General features: G+C 40.7%; 1 protein-coding gene across 3 annotated transcripts in view; it reads left to right on the top strand.

The window, feature by feature from the left end:
- PEX2 (peroxisomal biogenesis factor 2) overlaps nucleotides 1-20,878 on the top strand; it is a 39,881-nt gene that overhangs the window by 11,227 nt on the left and 7,776 nt on the right. Inside the window, exons 2-4 of one of the 3 annotated variants that reach the window (XR_002103613.1) lie at nucleotides 6,753-8,078; nucleotides 8,560-8,561; nucleotides 18,531-18,542. Coding sequence is in view for 1 of the 3 variants with exons in the window: in XM_019549486.1 (XP_019405031.1) it covers nucleotides 6,770-7,687 (918 nt within the window). In the remaining 2 variants the exon portion in view is untranslated. Of the gene's footprint in view, nucleotides 1-6,752; nucleotides 8,829-14,833; nucleotides 14,837-18,530; nucleotides 18,543-20,878 lie in introns of those variants that run through there. The other 2 variants (XR_002103612.1, XM_019549486.1) reach the window with 2 other exon arrangements.

The raw sequence follows: 20,878 nt of genomic DNA, 5'->3' as shown, positions 1-20,878 counted from the left end.
GGGCTTTTTAAATAGTATTTAATTCTAAATCATTTAATCTTAAAACACAATTTAATGTAGCAAGTTAATCACACTGACTTTAGTAGAATGTGCTATACTTTTTAGCTGTTCCTGATTTTTGCCTTAAGCATTCCCTTTACATATCCTTAGCCTGTTGGCACTCTTATTGAAAACTGGTGTTTGCCTTTATACTAAGAATACATTATTGTTGTTGTTGTCATTGTTGTCATCATCATTATTTTGGTCTATAATTTGGGCCTCTTCATTCATTTTAAATTGTGTAAAATAAATCAATGAAAGAGGGAAAGGAAAAGATGAACAGAATTTACTGAGAAGGTATGTAGTAAGACGAAATTTGTTGCGAGACCTGTAAAACATACAGAAGAATATGAAATGAAACAGATAGACTGGATTATATTGATACCAAAAGGCTGTATTTTTATTTATTTCTGAACAGATACCAAATTGCATAATCGCTGCATTTGTAAAGCCAGTACCTATTCAAATGATGTAATGTATAACAACAACACAATGAAAGAATTTTGAATGGGGAAAAGTGATCAGAGGAGACCTTAAATTGTTAGTAAAGGAAAGAGGTGGATTTAAAAAAAAACAGTAAAAGGAGAATCCATGGTCATAAACCCAGCTGTGATGGTCCCTCAGAGACTCAAATTTCTCCCCAGTCTGCTACATCTTGCCCCAAGGAACAGACGGAGAATGCATTTACTCCAGCAAGCCTCAACTCTACTGCCATTATATACCAGACCCTGCAACTGTAAGGAGAGTACCTCTGCCTTTTGGAAGGAGCATTTTGAAGACATTCTCAATTGAGACTGTTGTTCACGAGAGTGTTTGCAAATCTATCCCACGACACCGAGTCAAAGACTATCTCTAAATCCCTCCAGCCCTTGACAAGTGGAGGAAAGCCATCAAGCAGATGAAGAACAACAAGGCATCTGGAACTCTTGGAATCCCCACTGAAATTTCAAGCAGGGGGGAGAGGAGCTGATATCACAGCTCCATGGCCTCCTTTTGAGGATTTGGAATTATGAGGAAATCCCAGATGCCATGATTATGACAGTCTCCAAGACAGGTGACAAGTTCAACTGTGGAAATTAAAGATTGCCTTGCTGTCTACCACAGGAAAGATCATTGCAAGAACCCTCCCTTCCACTTGCTGAATATCTCCTCCCAGAATCTCCGTGTGGATTTAGGGCATCAAGAGGCACAACTGACACGATCTTCACAGCACGGCAGCTGAAGGAAAAATGTGGAGAACAACATAAAACTCTCTACATGACCTTCTTTGACCTCTTAACATCAAAGCAATCTATCACAGATCCCTTTGAAGTTAAGATGGGAATTAAGCAGGACTGTCATAGCTCCAGCACTCTTCTCAATATTCCTTACCGTCCTGCAGGGAGCAAGCCAGAAAAGCCAAGGCTGCAGTTGAACTCCAACTAGCTTGGAACATCAAGGACAATAAAAAGTCCTTTTTCAGATATGTGGGGAGCTGGAGGAAAAGCAAGGGCAACATTGAACCCCTGCTGAACCAGATGTGACAATTGATACCCAGGAAAAAGCCAGCCTATTAAATGGGTACTTTGCATCAGTCTTTTGTAAGTCCCCATGGGACGCCCATGCCTGCTACAGGACAGGGAGGTCCAAGTGAGGGAGTTCCCCTCCATCAATGTTGACCTCATAAAGGAACACCTTGAGAGGTTGGATATCTTCAAGTCAGCTGGCCCTGACAATCTACACCCCAGGGTACCCAAGGAGCTGGCTAGCATTATTGCCCAGCATCTGGCACAGGTCTTTGAGAACTCCTGGCGCTCTGGTGTAGTGCCTGAAGACTGGAAGAAGGCCAATGTGGTGCCTATCTTCAAGAAAGGGAGGAAAGTGGATCCAGCAAACTATAGGCCCATCAGCCTGACTTCTATCCTAGGGAAGGTCTTAGAAAAGTTTATTAAAGAGGTCATCCTTAATGGACTGGCCGATGCCAACATCCTGAGGGATAGCCAGCATGGGTTTGTTGCGGGCAGGTCTTGCTTGACCAATCTCATTTCCTTTTATGACCAGGTGACCTATCACTTGGACAAGGGGGAAGAGATTGATGTCATATATCTTGACTTAAAAAAAGCCTTCAATCTGGTATCCCATGATCACCTCTTGGCGAAACTGATCAATTGTGGCCTTGGGTCTACCACGATCCACTAGTTAGGAAATTGGCTCTGTGGTCAGACCCAGAGGGTAGTAATTGATAGAAGTCAATTGTCATGGTGCTCTGTGACCAGTGGTGTCCCCCAAGGCTCTGTCCTTGGACCCATATTTTTCAACATCTTCATTAATGATGTGGACACTGGAGTCGGAAGTGGACTGGCCAAGTTCGCTGATGACACCAAACTTTGGGGTAAAGCATTCACATCTGAAGACAGGCGGACTATCCAGGCTGACCGGGACAGGCTCAGCAGATGGGTGGACGAGGACCTGATGGTGTTTAACACCGAAAAGTGCAAGGTTCTCCACCTTGGGAAGAAAAACCTGCAGCATCCTTACAGGCTCGGCAGTGCTATGCTGGCTAGTACAATGGAAGAAAGAGACTTGGGTATCATTGACCACTAGATGAACATGAGCCCGCAATGCGATGCTGCGGCTAGTAAAGTGACCAAAACGCTGGCTTGTATCCATAGATGCTTCTCAAGCAAATCCCGGGACGTCATTCTCCCCTGTACTCGGCCTTGGTGAGGCCGCAGCTGGAGTACTGCATCCAGTTTTGGGCTCCGCAATTCAAAAAGGATGTGGAGAAGCTTGAGAGAGTCCAGAGAAGAGCCTCGTGCATTATCAGAGGTCAGGAAGACGGACCTTACGATGACAGTCTGAGAGCCATGGGGCTCTTTAGCCTGGAAAAGGGGAGGCTCAGAGGTTATCTGGTGGCCACCAGGATCTGGGGGAACATTTGTTCACCAGAGTGCCCCAAGGGATGACTAGGTCGAATGGTTATAAACTCCTGCAAAACCATTTCATGCTGGACATAAGGATGAATTTCTTTACTGTCCAAGCCCCTAAGGTCTGGAGAAGCATGCTATCAGAGGTGGTTCAAGCAACTACATTGAACACCTTCAAGAGTAAATTGGATGCTTATCTTGCTGGGATCCTATGACCCGAACTGACTTCCAGCCCTTTAGGCGGGGGGGGGTGGACTGGATCTTCCGAGGTCCCTTCCAGCCCTAATGTCTATGAAATCTATGATGCTACAGCTGACCACTAACAAGCTTCCAGTTGGCATGGAGCTAAACTACTGAATGAATGGTAAGCTGCTCAATATCAGCCAACTTCAAGCCAAAACCTAGACCATTCTGACTTCAGTCATCAGGTTCCAGTACACAGATGATGCTGTAGTGCATGCTTACTTGGAAGCAAACCTTAAGGCAATTGTCAACATCTTTACCGAGGCATACAAAAAAATGGGACTGACGCTTAACATTCAGAAGACTAAGGTCCTCCATCAACAAATTCTTAATAAGTAGTCCCTGGTTCCAGTAATTCAGATTCATGGTGAGACTCTCAAGAACGCTAGTTCCTGTACCTTGGAAGCCATCTCTTACAGAAGGCTGACATCAACAAAGAATTCCAAAAATGACCCATGTGCAGCCTTCGTACGCCTGAGGAAATGGGTGTTCAAAGATCGCAATGTCAAATCCAACACCACGCTCATGGATTATCAAGTGCTTGTGATTCCCACAGGTAGAAAAGCAAAACAAAATAGTACCTCACCTCCTGATCTAGCTGTACCTTAACCTTTGTTATAGTCTCGCGGGCATCACCAGAAAAAAGAGCCTTCCTGCTGGTTTCTGACTGCTGGGGTCTCTAACCCTTCCTACCGTACAGCTAGCTTCCCAACTCCTTCCATTCTCCTACCCTTCTCAGGATTTTCAAGTCACTAAAACTCTCTAGAAAATTCTGGTCTGCTTGAGCTACCTGGCATTCCTGTGGCTGGTTGATCCATTTCTCTCAGATGCCTTTGTGGAAATCAGTTCCTCCATAGCATCACAGGCAGACAGTGCCCTGGGATCCAACCCTTCCTGCCTGAGTCTGGGAGTGGCAATTCTTCTTGCCCACAACAACAAGAGAGATTTAGCCGTTCTGCCTACTGCCTTTCTCTGCTTTAGCATTTCAAAAAGCATGGCCCTGGAGCCATTTGATTCAGCCCATGTAATTCAGCCCATGTAATGGGACTTTGGCAGCATTCAGCAGTGGGGAACTCTGGCAGCAGTCTCTCTTCTCCACCACTTCAGGAAGAAGCACTTGCTGTAGGTGCTTTCCCTATGCCACCATGGAGAAAAATGTCAGTCTGTGGTGGTTTCTAGTACCCACCAACCCACTTGTGATCTGGGCTGGGTCACTCCAGCCTAAAGCTTTAAAAGGTTGCTCACTGCTGACCCTAGACCACTATGACTTTCACGCTAATCTCTCTTTCAATTCTGCCCTTTGCTATTCACAAATAGACAATGTGGGACTCAATGGAAACTTTGCATCCAAGTGCAGAAACTGGCCTTCTACATATTGATTAAAGATCCCACAAACCCTAGGTAAGTGGAGGGTTCATCAAAACCTCTAGCAATTACAGGAAGCGTGTATAATACAATGGCCCCAACCCAGCAGAGCACTTAAGCACATGCATAATTTTAAACTGGTGAATTATCCTGTTAAAGTAAAAATTATGCATGTGCTTAAGAAGCTTGCTGGTGCCAGGCCCATGTTAGCAGATGTGGTCTGTAGTGAGCTTCCACTATGCTTAGTAATAAGAATATAAAAGTACAAGTAGTTAATATACAATTTCCATAACTTAATCTAAGAATGTGTAACTACTCACACTGGCAGAAACAAAAGCACCACTCAGCTTTGCTTATATGATAATGTCATGGACAATTAGAAAGAATAGAAAGGACACTTCAAGGGAAGGTGCTTTTATGTAAAGTTCCTACATTTTTATTCTGGTCTCCTTCCCTTTTCATATGGTTTCTGTCTAGAGCATACATGCATACAATTTATCACACCTACTTAAGTTTTGCCTCTGCAGAATGTTTCTTGCAAATAGTACTAACTCTTCTGATATGTAAGTTACAAATCCTGCTCTGAAATTGCTATACATTGAGCTTTAATTGCAGATATGAGTAGGATTTAAAATTTTTGATAGTGTTACCGATTTATCAGCTTTTTTTCGCCATATATTCACGTGTCACCCGTTCTTCCTGTATAGGGCCCTCTGAGTAAAAGGAGAACCTGTACACTTAATAAAGACCCAGTGTTATTTTAGCTTTCCCCTCTGACAAGTACAGCCTTAAAGCAGAACAACGTAGTATTGGTAAATTTCATGCCATGCTTTTTCTAGGGAGTGGCTCTCTAGAGCAGCAGTTCTCAAACTGTGGGTCATCATCCCACATGGGGTTACAACATAGTGGATGGGGTTGTGGGGGTAGGGGGGCTGCGGGTTGGGAGTGAGAGGCCGTACTGAGGAAATGGGATCATGCTGAGGAAATGAGGCCATAAATGAGGTCACGCTGAGGAAAAGGTTGGGAAGCACTTCTCTAGAGAGTCTTATTCTTTCCCTACCTGACTGATTTTAGTAGGTAAAACATACTAACCCCAGAAACTATTAATTCATGTTGGCCTGGTTTGCCAGGAATCCAGCTCAGAATCCAAAACCTGTACACTTAACAACCAACAAGGCTAGCTAATACCCAATTTAATATATGTTTTTTTAAAAAAAAAGTAGTAATCAGGCATCCCCAGTGGACTACTTTATTATCTGAGAAGTTATGCCATGGCTTTTATGCAAAATAGTTTTGATTTTGCACTGCATACTACTGCCTTTTTTTGTTTTTCCTTTTCAAATGGTATGACATGATCTTATATTGACCAAGCAAATCTCTCATTGTAAAACTCAGGGAAGAAGACTATGCATTAGTTGATGTTACTAGTATACATTAATCATCTTGCCGGAAAATTTGTTATACAGCTAGTAGCAAAACTCTGCACCTGTCAAAAGAGATTAGAAAATACATGCAGGCTTCAGTGATGTATTGTAAGATAATTTAAGTTCAAGCACTGAATATTTATTTGATCTCATTTAGAATCTTTTATAAACAGAACATATCACTGTCTTTAAAGCATTGTCATTCCCAATTTGTTTTCAGCCTTTTTTTTTCCCATATGTGTAGTTTTCGTATCTCCTAAAATACATTTTTCATTATCAGGTTGAGATGGGCGGGTACATCAAGGTTTCCCTTTGCTACCCTCTCTTAAGATTTTACTTACTGTACTCATTTTCCCCATTACGTTCCATAAGATACTTTATAGTTTTACAATTCCTGTTCCTGATACTCCTCCTAATTTTAATACTCAGTCAATCTCTTAGAGTCAGGAAATGTGTTCACGTTCACAGTAAAATGTTAAGTCTTTGAGAAAGAATGTAAACAGCTGAAAGAGACTGTAGCCTTCTGCATGGCCAAGTGAATGTGTTAAATCTGGAGAAATAGCTCAGTTTAAAGGTGGAAGTTATGTTTTTAATGTAACACTTTTTAAGTAGTGCTGGTTGCAGTGCATAATGCCATGCTGATATTGCCTAAAGAGAAGGCCCTGTTATTTGTTTAATGTTGGTATTTCACAATTTTGTATGTACTTCATTAAAGACATGTATAAACAATAGGAAATGTTAAATTTCAGAATAACTTATTTGAATTTCTTCCTAGAAGACAGTGGTGAAGACATGGCTGCTAGTGACAGTAATGCCGAGAGTGTAAATCCCGTGCTCAGAATAAGTCAGCTGGATGCTCTTGAACTAAACAAAGCCCTGGAGCAATTGGTTTGGTCTCAGTTTACCAACTGTTTTCATGGATTTAAACCAGGGGTGCTGGCACATTTTGAACCAGAAGTAAAAGCATTTTTATGGCTTTTCCTGTGGAGATTCACCATCTATTCTAAAAATGCAACTGTGGGACAGACTATTCTGAATATTCGGTATAAAAATAACTTGTCTCAGACAGAGAAATACCAGCCATTGAGCAAACACCAGAAATTATGGTATCTTATTTGCAGTGTTGGTGGAAGGTGGTTGGAAGAAAGATGCTATGATTTATTCAGAAATCGTCACCTGGAGTCTTTCTGCAAAACCAAACATTTTATTAATTTTGTTGCTGGACTTCTAAAAATTGGTGGACTACTAAACTTTCTGGTCTTTCTTCAGAATGGAAAATTTGCAACACTGACAGAACGTATTTTAAGAATTAGATCAGTTTTTTGTAGGCCTCAGAATGTTCGCCAAATAGGATTTGAGTACATGAACAGAGAGCTTTTATGGCATGGCTTTGCTGAATTTCTGATCCATCTCCTGCCTCTTATTAACATGCAGAAGCTGAAAGTCAGACTTTCTTCTTGGTGTTTACCTGTTGCAGGCCTTTCCAATAGTGAAAACACTTTAGTAAACTATTGCAAGGAATGTTCTGTATGTGGAGAATGGCCTACTATGCCTCACACCATAGGCTGTCCACATGTTTTCTGCTACTATTGTATTAAAAGCAACTATTTATTTGACATGTATTTTACCTGTCCCAAGTGTGGTATGGAGGTACACAATCTTCAGCCATTGAAATATAAAATTGAAATGACAGAAGTATACTCCCTCTAGAGTTTTTCTGCACTGCACACAAAGTGCACACTTTATTCTAAAGTGCAGAATCGTCAGAGCCACTGTTAAGTCGATCTTTTTTAATTGTTTGTTTATAGCAGAACTTTTTCTGTTTTATTTGCAATAGATTAAAGTCCTTATTGCTATTAATTTCTATGTACAAATGATAAAGCGTAATTTAACAATGATTCCAATGTCAGAGGTCAGTGGGACTATATTATTTGTAGTTATCTACATATTTAATCATTTTAATCAGCTGCCTTACATAATCATTATAGAAAACTTTCAGATGTTATAAAGATAATTCATGCAACAACTCACCACATCACCTGAAGAAAATGGAGAGCTGTAAAGCAGGAAATAGTAGCAAAAACCTGTTCACATTCACTCTGTAGACATGCTTGCAAGTATGTCATTCAGACTTTTTTTTTGCAAATGTGCGCTGTTAATCCAGTGTTGTTCAGTCACTTTAAAATATGCACAGCAGTAAATCTTATCCCAGTGATTTCTTCATTTCTCTGGATATGCCATTTCAGTGAATGCCACTTCACCTATTATAAGTTTTGGGGTGCTTTTGTTGGTTTTATGTACTTATGTATAGCATCATATACTACAGAGCTAAGCATGAGTTCTCTTATTACTTTTCTTCATTGTGCCACAACAGTACAGATATCATCAGTTTTAGTGCAGCTTTAAAGACTGTCCAGCAAAATGGTAGCTAATCAGAATTTTTTTCTCCACAATTACTGATTTGTTTTAAATTATGTAGTTAAGTGAAAACTTCACTCTTTTGGTATCAAAACTCCTGTTGATGCAGCCAGAATTTCATCCAAAGTATCCAGAAAGTGTTTGTCATTAAATTAAAATTCTAGATGTAAAACTTCAGTACTTGGCAAATTCAAAAATGTATTTATTATGATATGAAAGAGATATGTCAATAAAAAGATTCAGATATAACCAAAGGATAGCTGTTTTTTTTAAGTTATAGTCTGAGTAAAATGCCACTCTAAGCATTATATTCTCATCTAAAAGCTCAAATAAAAGGTCTGATGACATGTACCATAATCTAAATGTTCAAGTCCCTGTTCAATGTTACTCATAAAAAGAGGACTAAATAAATTAAAAGCTTTGCTTAGTTTTCTGTTGTTCAACTACTATTGGAACGTTCTTCTTGCCAAATTAACCAGTGTATCTGTGGAACTGATCAGTGCCTAGAACCTACGAATGTCACAAAACCAGAACTCTTGACTTTTTACTTGTGTTTGGAAGTTACCAGCCTTTTTACCTAATTGCAGTTTTACTTGCTTTATATATTTTATTGAACATTGGTGTGTCTGATTGCATCTCTTCATTGGCTCAACAAATGTGAAAATAAAAATGCAGCCTAAATTGATTAACTTCTTGGAATAGAAGGGACCTCCTGTGTTATACAGACCTGATTACTGCTATTTCCAGGTAACCACAATATGTAATCCCATTGGTAAAAGGAAAAAAATAAAGACTAAGAGTAGCAGCATAGTAGAATTAAAAGACAGTAGGGCCAATTTAAGCTGAACGGTAGATAGTAGTGTTAGGAACATCCAAATAGCCTAGACAAATTTATTTATCTTTCATTGGCTGCTTGTACCCACCATGGGGGTTTGCTTCGGTTTAATTCTCCCTAAATTGAAGTGGTGGGTTTTTAAAAACACTGTTTCAATTTAGGGAGAATTAAGCCAAAGTAAACCCCCGTGGTATGTACACAAGGGTCGGACCCGATCCCTACCTACCCCTCCAGCAGCAGGGGGGGAGTGGGGGAGGAGAGAGGGACAAGCTACAGGGGCACAGTGGTCTCTGAGCTGCAAGGAAGCTGGTGCTTCCCTCCGTAGCAGTGGTGGCACCTGCCTGCAGGTGCCCAACCCGGGCAGTCCCGAGGGGCACTGTAGCCATGGAGGGTAACACCATGTGTCGTTCCCCCCCAATGCAGCTGCGGAGGGAAGCACCAGGCTCCCACGCAGCTCAGGCAGGCAGGCTCCAGGGGGGGGGGGGGGAAAAAAAAAAAACAGGGTTGCCCCTTTTTTTTTTTTTTTTTTTCCTTCATGGATCCTGCCTGCACAGGCTGCCTCCAGGCTGCCTCTGCATCCCCTGAGCTGCATGGGACCCAGTACTTCCCTCCATGGCTGTTGCACTTTGTTAGGTAGCAAACTAAAACACCTTGGAGGCATTTTATTTTGCTACATCCCAAAGTCATTTAAAGCACAACACACTGCCAATAGTGTAAACATCAGCACCTTTAAAGTGCAATACACCGCCAACAATGTAAACAGCAACGCCATTAAAACAGTGCAAAAGGGCATTTAAGATGCTTTAAAGGCCAATTTTGTGATGTGTACAAAGGCCCCATAATACTAAAATGAGACTTTCTATGGTTGAGAGAGTGATGGCTGAGAGAAGTTTGGGCAGAGTTAAAGAAGTTTAAAGGAATGTGGACATAAAGTGCTAAATCCAGTTTGACATTTTTGTACCTAAGTGGCACCTACATAGCTTTGCAAATGAAATGTTTGGCATTCACGCAATTAAAATTCTGTTTATTTGCATAGCTACGTGCACCTTGTACTCTCATTCTAAGTATGCCCAGAAAGCTGCCCTTGGTTAGTTAGGCTTTGGTGTAGAATAAAGATCACCCAGGCATATGCATAAAAGCATGCAAGTCCCAAAACTTTAGTTGTAGAAAAATTACAACTAGCAATAATTTGATGATGGAAGAGGGCTCTCCCACCTGCTGGATAGGGCATTTGCCCAGGAAGTGGGCAATTTGGGACCTCAGGTTCTCTCACCTAGAGGGTTTGGAACATTCATCACCCACATCCAAGCCAAGTGGTTCAGCCATTCGGTCATGGCCCCGAGTACTCTCCTGCCCTTCTCTAGCAGCTGACCCACTGGATATCCAGCACAGGAAGGAATCCATTTCTAAGCACTTGGAGGAGAAGAAGATGACTAGGAAGAGTCAGCATGGATTCACCAAAGGCAAGTCATCCCTGGCTAACCTAATTGCCTTCTACAATGAGATGACTGGCTCTGTGGATGCAGGGAGACCAGTGACTTTGGTATACCTTGACTTTACCAAGACTTCTGAAATGATCTCCCACAACATTCTTGCAAGCAAGGTAAAGAACTATGGGTTGGATGAACACGCTGTAAGGTGGATAGAAAACTGAGTGGAACATTGGGCTCGGAGGGTAATAATGGCTCAGTGTCTAGTTGGCAGCCTGTATCAAGTAGAGTGCCCTAGGGGTCGGCCCTGAGGCTGGTTTTGTTCAAGATGTGTATCAATAACCTGAAAGATGGCATAGCATGCACCCTCAGCAAGTTTGCAGATGACATCAAGCTGGGGGGATCATTAGATATGCTGGAGGGCAGGGTTAGGATTCAGCATGACCTAGACAAAGTGGCAAGTACCTTAAGCACTAGGCTCAAAAGATGGAATGGTCTTTTAGTACTGGTTTTCCTCTGGCAGTTGTATGAAAGTGAAAGTATAAAAATGAACAAAGTAAAAGCACTTCTCACCACTAGTAAGTTCTGAGGAATATTTTTTCTATAGGATGCAATTATTATTTAAATTTTCTGTTGAAGGTCACATATTAAGCTTGCAATAGCAACTTGTCCATAAAATTATTTGATACCTGATATTGTCATTCTTTTTTAAATGCCATTAGTATTACACTACAAAGGAAATTCAGTTTACAGTTGACATCCGTAAGACCTACTTCACAGTTAGGTTGGCTAGGATCTGGAACCAACTTCCAAGGGAAGTGGTGCTGGCTCCTACCCTGGGGGTCTTTAAGAGGAGGCTTGATGCCTACCTGGCTGGGATCATTTGAGCCCAGTTTTTTCTCCTGCCCAGGCGGGGGGTCAGACTTGAAGATCTACAAGGTCCCTTCCAACCCTACTTCTATGATTCTATGAAATAGGTCACTTTTAGCAAGATGGTCACCTTGTCTGTTTTCCAAAGTATTGACTAACTCATCTATGGACTTCTATTCACCCTATCAAACAGCGTCTCTGGTAGGTCTCCAAACCCACAGAAAGTAGTCTAAAACCATGTATCTAAAATCCAGATTTGAAAAATGTATTTGCCCTGGGTAGTAGTCAGTTTTGTGCCTTTGAATGAATAATTATGAAGGCTTAAACAACTCTTCAATGTTAGCCTTTAGCTATCTGCACAAATTTCTCTTGACATCCTCATGTGTTTCAGCTCAATCTGGAGACTTCAGAGCTGAGGTAAAGGCACCAGATGATCTTATCCCCAGTATGATTCCCAGCAAACATACTGAATTTATTATTTGAGACACAGGAATAGAGGTTCTTCCTGTCAGACAGAGTTTAGGGGATCTACGGTATCTATTTTTAAATACTTTTCACAGAAATAGACAACACTTGCTTTCTCAAATATTTCCTATTATTGATTATCAAGAAGGTTCACTTTTCTTTAAAGGAGGCTTTGTCAAGTTAGCAATCTAAAAGCATGACCTAATCTTTACTGCAGATGTTCAAGTAAAATTAATAATATCCATTTGTCATGATAAATTCCAGTATTCAGCGATAAAGATTCACTTCTATCTAGTAATTGCTATCCTCACTGTAGAAAGAAAATTCCAGAATTTGAGAACAATGTATCTGTAGCACTTTCACCTGCCCTCGTTTCCGTACAAAACCTCAGTACCACCTCTTATCCCCTATTTATACTTCTTTAATTGCTTTCTCATAGGAGTCGTTCATATCACTTCTCAAAACTAGATTGACTAATCCATAACCACAATCTAATCCCCTTAGCAGATTTGAAGGTAATCAAACCAGTTTTCCAGATTCAGAAGGTCAGTTTAATGATGCCTCTCTCCAAGCAAAAACTAAGCAAAATATCAGTTAATTTCAGTCACTAAGATAAATTGTGTTGCCTTTAAAACAAATGCATTGTTTCTTTAACTATCCATGGGCTAATGTCTCCAACAGTGTAATTTATGTAGCCAAGCTAAATCATTCTAAATAAAACTAAAAGTCTTAAATTTCAATCACATCTAGCACACAGATGTAGCCAACTGGTATGAGGTAACAGGGACATGTTAAAGAATATGTTCTTGGATACCTGTGATTGCAAAGAACCATTGCCTTCAGTTTGTTTCTAAAGACTTGCCTACAAGTATAATTTTAGTTCTACCATTTATTTCCGCTTCATTTTTAGTACAGGGGAAAATTTGATGGGTTCTGAAAGACGATAGAAAAATATTTTTTGTATTGGAACGCAGGCAAGTGGAGGAAGATAACAGCAACAGGCTACCTAACTCCTATTCTCACTAAGACACAAGGCCTTGCAATGGACCCAGATGCCATCTGTGCTCCCTCATCAGCACAAACCATGTCATCACTGAACTAAATAACATTGATTATAACATCCAAGGTTCATCCACCTGCCCCTTCACCAATGTCATACATGCTATCACCAGCTTACAGTGCCCCTCTTCTGTGTACATTGGACAGACAGGTGATCTCTCCATGACAAAATCAATGGACACCAAGCTGATGTCAAGCCCAGAAATATGCAAACATCTGTGAGGAAAGACTTCAAGCTTTCTGGACTTTCCATCACTGACCTAAGTGTAGTTGTTCTTAAATTATGGGTATTTTTTAATCAACTTGAATGCAAAATTACAGAAAAAGAAAACATCTGCAGACTGGACTGTGTATAGTCTAAACACAATGTATGGATTCCTATCCCAATACCAGGATTAGCATTTATTGGTTTATTGCTTTTTTGTTCTCTCCAGCCCCCTCCACTTCTCTCAACACTGCCCTCTGGCTTTTCTCTTTTGTATTTAAATTACTAATTCTATTTGATAGTCTGCTCTTTATATCCTTTCAGAGCATCAAATGAAGTGAGCTGTGACTCATGAAAGCTTATGCATCTCTGATTGAGTTAGCCTATAAGGTGCACCTCTACCATGCCTGCTGCCTGACTTCAGACTAACACAGTTAATTACCTGTTTCTGCTCATAGGTAAGTGGAGGTGGCAATGTGGATTTTGACCCTGTTAATAACAAGTTTCTTATAAGAATCTAGGAGGATAGATGATTTTTTTTTAATTCCATTGTAGAAGTAATAGTCCTGTTTCAGCATTTTGTAAGTAGATGATATTCTACTAGCAACTGTCTTTGCAGTAACACATTGCTCTGAAATCTGAATTCTATTATTTTACATCTGAGGCAGCTTAAAGTGTATTTTTTATAAACAGCAAACTTCACCTCATAAAAATTCATTACATAAGGGCATAAACAAGTACTTTTCCTTCCAGTCATTGGCAGTAAGTGATTCATCAGTTTTCCACAGAAAACCAATTTCATTGCAAGATGTTCTGTAATTTCCAATTTCCCTGAATTGTAGAATCATATCACCCATTCCCAATGCAAGGAATGTAAGGATTTTTTTTTAAGGGAGGAAAAAAGTGATGCTTAGTCTTTTTAATAGGATTGAATATCATTGCTGTCTCATCAGTTTTGCAAAATAACCATAAAGTAATCAGCTTGCCATTCTTTCCTTTCCTGTACAGGCTATCAACTTACCCATGATGCTAATCACATAGCAAGTATGCCAGTGAATAACTTGCAGGAAAGAAAGTCCAGCAGGATTCACTAACTACACAAAGTAACATGTCCCACATAGTTCCATAGTCCTACAATTAGGCAGTTTGTAATGCAGCCAGTATGGTAATAGTAGGGGGGGAAAGTCAAAATAAATACCTACCCAATAGTTATCACCTACTTGTTATCATTCCCTCAGAGGATAATACTCTTTAATTAATTTTTATTTAGTTTTGTACCAAACAAATACTACTAGCATAATACAATATGCTTTCAAGACAGAAAACACTGAAGGATAAAATGTCACTTACCCAAAGCTACCTTATACGATACAGAACAGGGCTGTCCAACTGGCAGCCCATGGACTGGATGCAGCTTATTGAGGGGTTAAATTATGGCCCTTCGGGTTATCACTCACTGCTACTTCCACCGTTGCTCTGGCTGCAGCTGGGGGCTCCAGGTTCCCCCTCTCTGACTTCCTGCCCCTGCCCCAAAGGTTGGGATGGTGCAGCACAGTGCAGCCTTCAGTGCCAAGGGAGTCTGCAGTCCAGGATGCATGGTACAGCAGGGGAGCTCACAGCTGGGAAGCTAAAGGTGCCTGAGCATCCAATGCAGTGGAGGATGGCGGGGTATGAGGAGCAGAAACCGGGGCAGTAGTGAGAGAGCACACAGTGCAGTGGAAGGTGTTGCCACTAGGATTCCTTTTACCAGAGACCCCCAAGAATTGACACAGGCCCTCGTCCAATTTGGTATGAAGTGAACTTTAATAGTAATCCCTAATCTTTATTACAAGCTTCCTCCCTGTAATACAGCCTGGCAAGTGGTTCCTTCAGACGTTACAACAGCGACCTTCAGTGTTACCAGCCTCAGTTCCTCTGCTGGGTGTGTGGGGTGTTAGTTTCCCTGTTTGCACAAGAATTCCAAGGTTGCTCCTGTCTCCCCAGGGTCTCAACACTACACAGCTCTTCATTTGTTTGTCCACCACACCACTTTGGTAACTTTGTCACCACAAATTGTCCAGTCCTCAAGTTTCTTACCTCATCTTTTTAGTAAGGTACTCCAATCGTATTCCATTTTTGGTTTTCTTTCCTTTTAGGGAAACCAGTGTATCTGGTTAGCCCACCCTACCAATCACAGTACTGACTTTCCACTGCCTATACGGCACTCTGTACTATTTAATTGCTTAGTTTCAGGAAGGCCTAAACTATGACCAAGAGCCTTAGCATAACTTAGTTTGCCCACTACAGAAGGGATGCACAGTGCAGCAGACAGGCATGGGAAGAAGCATGTGATGCAGCTAAGAGACAGAGTTGGGGGACAGTAAGTGTAGGTGGGGAATGGGGGAGGTTGGGGAGAAGTGGGCGTTCTGGAAAGCAGCAAGGGGCACCCTGGAGCACAGTGTAATGGGAAGGCATGGAGATCAGTAACGGCGTACCCAGGCACATGCTGCAGTAAGGTATGGCATGGGCTGCAGCAATGGGAGGGCCGCACAGTGCAGCAGAGGGGCACTCTGGTGCACGGTGCAATAGTAGGGATGCCTGCTCACAGAAGGCTGCAGAGTGTGGTGGAGGGAGGGAAGGGGTTTCAGCCAGTCTGCAGTGAAGTTGCAGGGCCACATGGCACGTGTAAGTATGGTCAGGGGAAGTATAATCTGGGGATGGCCCCCAGATGTTTAGAAGTTGGACAACCCTGATCTAGAGAGAGGAAGCTGTGTTAGTATGAAGTCAGGCAGAAGCCAGTCTAGAAGGTGCAAATTTGTCCTAATTTATTCTGAGATACTGAAGTTTTGTAAGCAACAACTTGGATGCAGCTGAGAAAAGAAGCTCTTGCGTGACTTTGTAGGATAGTGGAGCTCCATTTAATAGAGTATCTTTCGTATTAGCGAGGCTTTTGATATGCTCTCCCACAACATTCTTGCAAGCAAGCTAAGGAACTATGGGTTGGACTGTAACGTGGATAGAAACCTGACCAGTTCATTGGGTTCAAAAGGTAGTAGTCAATGGCTCAATGTCTACTTGGCAGCTAGTATCAAGTGGAGTGCCCCATGGGTCTGGTGGAGTAGTAGATATGCTGGAGGGTAGGGCTAAGATTCAGAGATACCTCAATAAATTGGAGGATTGGACCAAAAGAAATCTCATAAGGTTCAATAAGGAGACATGCAAAGTTCTGCACTGAGGACAGAACAATCCCATGCACCAGTGCAGCCTGGAGACTGACAGGCTAAGCAGCAGCTCTGCAGAAAAGAACCTGGGGGTTCCAGTGGACAATAAGCTGAATATAAATCAACAACGTGCCCTTGTTGTGAAGAAGGCTAATGGCATACTGGGCAGCATTAGTGGGAGTATTGCCAGGAGGTTGAGGGAAGTGATTCTTCCCTTCTCTGGCATTGATGAGACCACATCTGGAGTCCAGTTTTGGGCCCCCCACTACAGAAAGAAGGTGGACAAATTGGAGTGAGTCCAGAGGAGGGCAGTTAGGGGGCTGGGGCATGAGACTTATGAGGAGAGGCTGAGGAAACTGGGTTTATTTAGTCTGAAGAAGGCTGAGCGGGGATTTAATAGCAACCTTTAGCTACCTGAAGGGTAGTTCCAAAGAGAATGGAGCTAGATTGTTCTCCATAGTGGCAGATGATAGAATAAGGAGCAACAGTCAAGTTGCAGCAGGGGAAGGTTAGGTTGGATATTAGAACTTCCTCACTAGGAGGGTGGTAAAACACTGGAACAGGTTACCCAGAGAGGTTGTGGACTCTCCATCCATGGAGGTTTTTAAGACCCAGCTAGACAAAGCCTTGGCTGGGATGATCTAGATGAGGATAGTCCTGCTTTGAGCAGGGGGTTGGCCTAGATGATCTCCTGAGGTCCCTTCCAACCTTCATTTTCTATGATTCTAATTTATTAGTTAATGCTACATTGCACATTGATTAATAACAAAAAGATTGTATACAGTTTATGGAAAAAATGTGTTAATCCTGAAGGAGATTTGTAATCCTTAACACATTAATAACAGAGTTTGTAATAATAAGATAAGACCTGTCATAGCATGCCTCTGTGCAACAGGTTCTGTTATTTTCAAGAATCATGCATTGATTGTTGTTATTCATGCATTAATCATTCTTTAATTACTAATGGCTATACTGTCCATGGTAGGGAGCATAACAGTGGGCCTAGGAAACTAGTTAAATACTAGTATATTAAAGGCAGTAAGAGTTTGCTGTTGACTTCACTGGAGCTAGGACTTCTGTCAGATATTTCCCTCAGTAAAAGTTAGGCACTGGCTTTCCAGGATTCGACCCTCAATTCCCTGATCTTTATATTTGGTAATGAAGGGATCTCTCAGTGCCCTAAAAGTATTTTCTGTTTCTTTACTCCTTTAATTCCCCTTTTCCCCAGCAGCGTTCCCTCTAAACTGTGTGGCCGTGCAGGCACACTTGTGCCACACTGCAAGGCGTGCCTGCGCAGCCACACACACCACACAGTTAGAGGGAACACTGTTCCCCAGTCAAACTCCCACTTTACCTGCTCACATAAAAAATAAGAAGGAAGCCTGGCAGAAGTGTTAATATTGTTTCAAGCAGTATTTGACTCAACCAAATTTCAAGCAAAATCTTTCTGGTCAGCAAGAAATTATGGTGCAGAGAAGAGGTGGTCCTGTGATCCTACTTCCAACACAAAGCCTTAAGGAGATCAGGCAAATAAGCTTCCACAAGTTAAAGAAAATATGTGTACATCTGTGATTGTTTTCCTTCTGCACATACCAGGATAGATCTAATGGTACAATATCCTCCGCTGCCTAGCAAAGATCAGGCAGGAGTTGTTTGCCTGATTATATTGCAGCTTTCATGACTCTAACAAATATACAGAAATAAAATGGCACTTTATTAGTCATTATTTTGTAACTACATTGATATAGCACCATAAACTTGCACTGCTGAACTACTGAAATCAGTGAATCTCTATGAATGTTCAAGCTCAGAACCACGGATGTTTTCTGAGTCAAAGACCTTGGTTCATCTTACCAAAACTGCAAATGCAAAACACAAGCAGGAGAAGGCTATTGTGTACATACTTGGGAATAAAAGAAGGAAATAATTCAAGAGAGATGTTTTAAAGGAAGTTATGGCACTTATGTAAAATCCCAAATGGGTACTGTCCATAAAAACCTAACTCTATGGAGTCTGATAAATGGAGAAACTGAAAAAGGCTGGATTATGTAAAGTACAATGTTATTAGCAGTGTAACAAAGCTGGTGGGCAACTATAGCACAATTTAAAGCAGCAAAGGAATAGAAGAATTGTAACCGGTGTTTTTCTGAGGCACAAGGGAAAAGTTAAAAGAAACTGGAGAAGAGTTCTTCAGTTTTTATCAAATACTGCACTCCGAGTGAGAAAAATATGCAGAGGAAATGTAGCTGGATTGCAAACTTAAACCTCAATCTAGTCTCTGAGGATTTCAACGACATACTTCCTGCCCCCACTGCAACCCCAGAAATAATACAGGCAATAAAGCATATGGCTAGGATCAATACTGAACGTTATGCAATTTCTGGGTCTGATTCTCTTCTCCCACTCATTTTATGCTGGCATAAACTCAATTTACTCCAGCGAAGACATTCTTAATTTATCCCAGTGTAAAATGAAGAGAGAATCAGGCCCAGATGTGTAGAAAAAGAGTAGCTGACACTGTGATGACAACCCCCATAAAATATGGATTTTAAAATTAATAATAATAATGTTATGTATGTCATTGGATTATAAGTCTGAACCTCTGATACAGCAAACAGAAGCATTTTTTATGCCTCACTGGAGTTTTTATACTGAAAAACAGCCAGCCTGTTAACTGCAGGCTCCTGTTGAACTTGTTGAAAAATAACTTACCTTTTTTTCCTTTTTGTGATATAGTTTACATTTATATATTGAATTTTATATTTTATAATTAAACTATTGCAATCATAGATACTAAATCCTTTAATAAGAAATTAAAGTGATACCACATGGAGGAAAGGATTAAGTTGTACAGAGAATTAAAGCTACCTAAAGCTTCCTGGACATAGATCCATTAAAATGAAAAAGGCTAATTTGAGAAAGTTGCTAGGACACCATAATCAAAAGTGTCAGAATAATACATTTTTTATTTTAAATAGGAAATGTTGATTAATGAACATACTTAACTGATAATGAATAAAGGCATTGAAAGCATCTATGTTCTATCAAAGTCCAGGTGAAACATTTAATTTTTATGTTGAAAAGTCAATGTGAATTGAAAATCTTCAAGGTAAAACCAACCAACATGCTCTGTAAAATCTGAACGGTTGCACAGACTGGTTAACTGCTTGATTAGGAGTTCATAGACACACAGCTGAGCTTAAATGAATTGATTCCAGCTCAGAAGTCAAATAAGGGTAAAAAAGAATTTTAAAAGGTACGAGTACGGAAGATGAAGATACAGATATTTCATTTTTCTGTTGTTGAAAACAATTGCAAACTGTTGGTTGACAGATGGCTAAAATGACTTTGCATTGTCATGCAATGGACTGATGTAAAAACACTAAGTACTGGGAAAAGATTTTATGTAAGCAACAGTTCAAAGAGAACAGAAATAAAGAGCAGTATAGAAATAAAGTTGCTGGAAAAGAAGCTACAATCTGTGGTGCTTAAAAAAAATTCATTGTTAACTAACATGATCAGCCTTGAGGACCATAGGAAGCTGTGTTAAAACACTGAAATCCTGAGGGCCAAAATCTCCTTGGTAGACATGTTTATACTCCATTGACTTCAGTAGTTCTACAACAGCTTATATGAGGTAAGGATCTTGCCTTGAAAGCATAAGTAGAATACCCATCCCCCGCTCCCCAAGACATTTTGCATAATGCAATTTATAGACTGTGGGTTCAGGAAAACAAAGCCCAAGGATAGTGGGCAAATATGCATATGAAACCACAAGAGATTTTCCTTCATTTGTTATGTAGTATGAAAAGATGATTCATAAAACACAACTCGTGTCCTGTTGACTACCTCTGCCCTGCTTAAGAAATATGGATTTATTCTTATAGGTCCACATCAGCATTTTGAAAAGAAGACTGTTCAAAAGTCTGCCCATCACTACTGAATAAAAAGAGTTTTAATGTTTCTAAAAAAAATTGCTTCTCACAAGCTAAAAGACACCTGGACAAGACAGGAAATAATATGGCAACCCAACGCCTGGCCAATGAGAACTCCTCCAACTGGTGACACCACAGGCTTATCACAGATACAAATCTAGCTAAATCTTTCAAAGAGTAACTGCTGAAATGCCAAAACAATATTTACAATTCTACCTGGAATTAAAACTACTTTGAATTGACCTAAATCTTCTATTTTCAACAAACCAACCGCCATGGTTTGAACAAGGGACTCTATCTACATACTAGCTTCATATGGACAAACATATCCTTATTTCCAAGTTACCACTTAGTAACTTCTAAATGTATTATTTCTCAGATATAATGTACCCTAATTTAAAAGAGTAGCTTTGACCTACATGTGCAATGGGTGCATTTACATGATATGCTACCGCACATTAGCACAGTTTACTGTGCAGTAAGC

The sequence above is a fragment of the Crocodylus porosus genome, unplaced genomic scaffold, assembly GCF_001723895.1.
Source record: "Crocodylus porosus isolate Cpor-Errol unplaced genomic scaffold, CroPor_comp1, whole genome shotgun sequence".
NCBI classification, from domain to species: Eukaryota; Metazoa; Chordata; order Crocodylia; family Crocodylidae; genus Crocodylus; species Crocodylus porosus.
This window is presented reverse-complemented; position numbering and strand designations above follow the sequence as displayed.